This window comes from Lathyrus oleraceus, chromosome 7 (assembly GCF_024323335.1).
Source record: "Lathyrus oleraceus cultivar Zhongwan6 chromosome 7, CAAS_Psat_ZW6_1.0, whole genome shotgun sequence".
Taxonomy (NCBI): Eukaryota; Viridiplantae; Streptophyta; class Magnoliopsida; order Fabales; family Fabaceae; genus Lathyrus; species Lathyrus oleraceus.
The window spans coordinates 388,237,516-388,239,625 of record NC_066585.1 but is presented as its reverse complement, the minus strand read 5'-3'; the positions used below and the strand labels follow the sequence as shown (position 1 = coordinate 388,239,625).

At 34.6% G+C, this 2,110-nt stretch overlaps 1 protein-coding gene across 1 annotated transcript; it reads left to right on the top strand.

Annotated features, from left to right (window-relative positions):
* Positions 1–1,051: 1,051 nt before the first annotated feature.
* Positions 1,052–1,745, top strand: LOC127103967 (uncharacterized). The gene is made up of 2 exons (XM_051041193.1): positions 1,052–1,528; positions 1,629–1,745. Exons 1-2 carry the CDS (start codon positions 1,052–1,054, stop codon positions 1,743–1,745), a joined length of 594 nt encoding a protein of 197 aa, XP_050897150.1.
* Positions 1,746–2,110: the final 365 nt, after the last annotated feature.

Genomic DNA, 2,110 nt, shown 5'->3' with positions numbered 1-2,110 from the left:
ACTTTTCAATTGATAATAAATATCTCAATTCTAGTTTTAGAATTGAGGGCAGACGTACCCGAAGCGAGGACGAAAGGGGAACTGCCTAAAAAAATTTGGTGTTGTTCTCTCTTTCTCTAACTCTTTAATTTTTGCATAAATTGAATCTTGTGTGAAACTAATTGGTAACTTTATCTCGCTTAACTGTTGTGCATTAAAGTTGTTTAATAAATTGTTGCAATCACTTTGGTTATAACTAAGGAAAATTCTGCACAATAAATTCTAGTGAAATTAAGACTTGGTGTAGTGTGCACACCAAGTGTTTGCTAAAATTAACTTCACACAAGTTTATCAATATTTTGCTTTCTTTCTCATTGTTTTAATTCATAATTGGTGGTAGATATATCAAGGATTTGTGTATTTTATCGATTGATTAAGATTATTATTGATTAACTTTATCTTAGTCATTCCATTAGGTTTCACGCATATTTGATATTTCCAGTAACGGATCGTTTAGGCGATCGTGGTCCACGGAGCTTTCGCAACCTTTAAAAACAATTTTAAAAAGTTCCAAATTTTAAATATGTGATCTATTCAACCCCCCTTCTATATCGGTATTATTGTGTAACAAGTGGATTCACGAGCACCGGTTCATCTAGCTATGATTAGAAACCCAGAAATATAATAATCGCCTCCTTAGGTGTTGATGAGTATTACAGGGTTTCCCATTGTACTAGTGCTAAAGCTATATGGGACTCATTGCAAATTGCCCATAAGGGAACCAATGATGTCAAACTAGCTAGAATCAACACTTTGACTCAAGAATTCTACCTTTTTTCATATGAAGGATGGTGAAACCATTGCTGATATGCAAAAGCAATTTTCTCATCTAATCAATCGGTTAAATGCTCTTGATAAAACTACCCCTAATGATTTTTCTCCTAACAAAATCTTAAGATGTCTTAACAGGGAATGGCAACCAAAGGTCACCACGATTAAGGAAGACAGTGATCTAAGAACATTGGACATGACAACATTGTTTGGTAAGCTTCAAGAGCATGAGCAAGAGCTCATGTACCTTGAGAAACATGAAAAGAGTCAGAAGGAAAAGAAGGAGAAAGCAAAGGACATCGAAAATAAGTTTATCGCTTTAAAGGCTTCAAGTTACAAGTCATCCACCAATGATACATGTGAGAGTGAATCAAGTGATGATGATAAAGATATGAATGAATACATGGGGTTATTTGTAAGGAGGTATAATCGATACCTTAGAAAGAATGAAGTTCAACATTCGGATAAAAATCTAGTCAACTATAGAGGACAATCAAAATTCTCAAATCAAGAAGAAAGTAAGACAACTAAGTCAAGAGGCTCATGTTACAATTGCGAAAATTCTGGTCACTATAAGCCGGATTGTCCATTGTTGAAGAAAGACAAAGTAAAAAATAAACGTCACAAGAAATCTAGCAAAGCTAGAAGAGCATACATTGCATGGGAGAGCGATAGTGAGCCCTCAAGCAATGGTAACTTAAGTGATGAAGAAGAAAAGGTCAATATTTGTCTTATGGCTCATCAAAAGAAGAAAAAGAATATAAGTCATTCTAAATATGATCATGTTGATAAAATGTCTTATTTTGATTTGCAACAAGGCTTGCCTTGTTACTCAAGGGTATAACCAAGAGGAAGGCATTGAATATAAGGAGACTTATGCTCTGATCTCCCGACTCGAGGCTATACGCCTTTTGCCTGCCTATGCTTGTTCTTAAAACTTCAAATTATTTCAAATGGATGTTAAGAGTGCTTTTCTAAACTAATACATTAATGAAGAGGTCTATGTATCTCAACCTCCGGGTTTTGAAAACTATGAGCATCCTAACTATGCTTATAAGCTTAAGTGTGCTTTGTACGGTCTCAAATAAGCCCCTAGGGCTTGGTATGAGCGTCTTAGAAAGTTTCTACTAGAACAAGGATTCTCAAAAGGTAAGGTTGATACAACCCTTTTTATTAAGCGTCGAGGAAAATACTCTATTTAAGTTCAAGTTTATGTATATGACATTATTTTTGGATCTACTAACATAAATTTGGTCAAGGAATTCTCTAAGTTGATACAGGCAGAATTCGAAATGAGAAT

Coding starts and splice junctions, on each gene's coding strand:
- LOC127103967 (XM_051041193.1), top strand. CDS start 1,052: ATGTACCTTGAGAAACATGAAAAGAGTCAGAAGGAAAAGAAGGAGAAA. Junction 1,529..1,628: donor TAAGTGATGAAGAAGAAAAG/GTCAATATTTGT, acceptor ATTTGCAACAAG/GCTTGCCTTGTTACTCAAGG.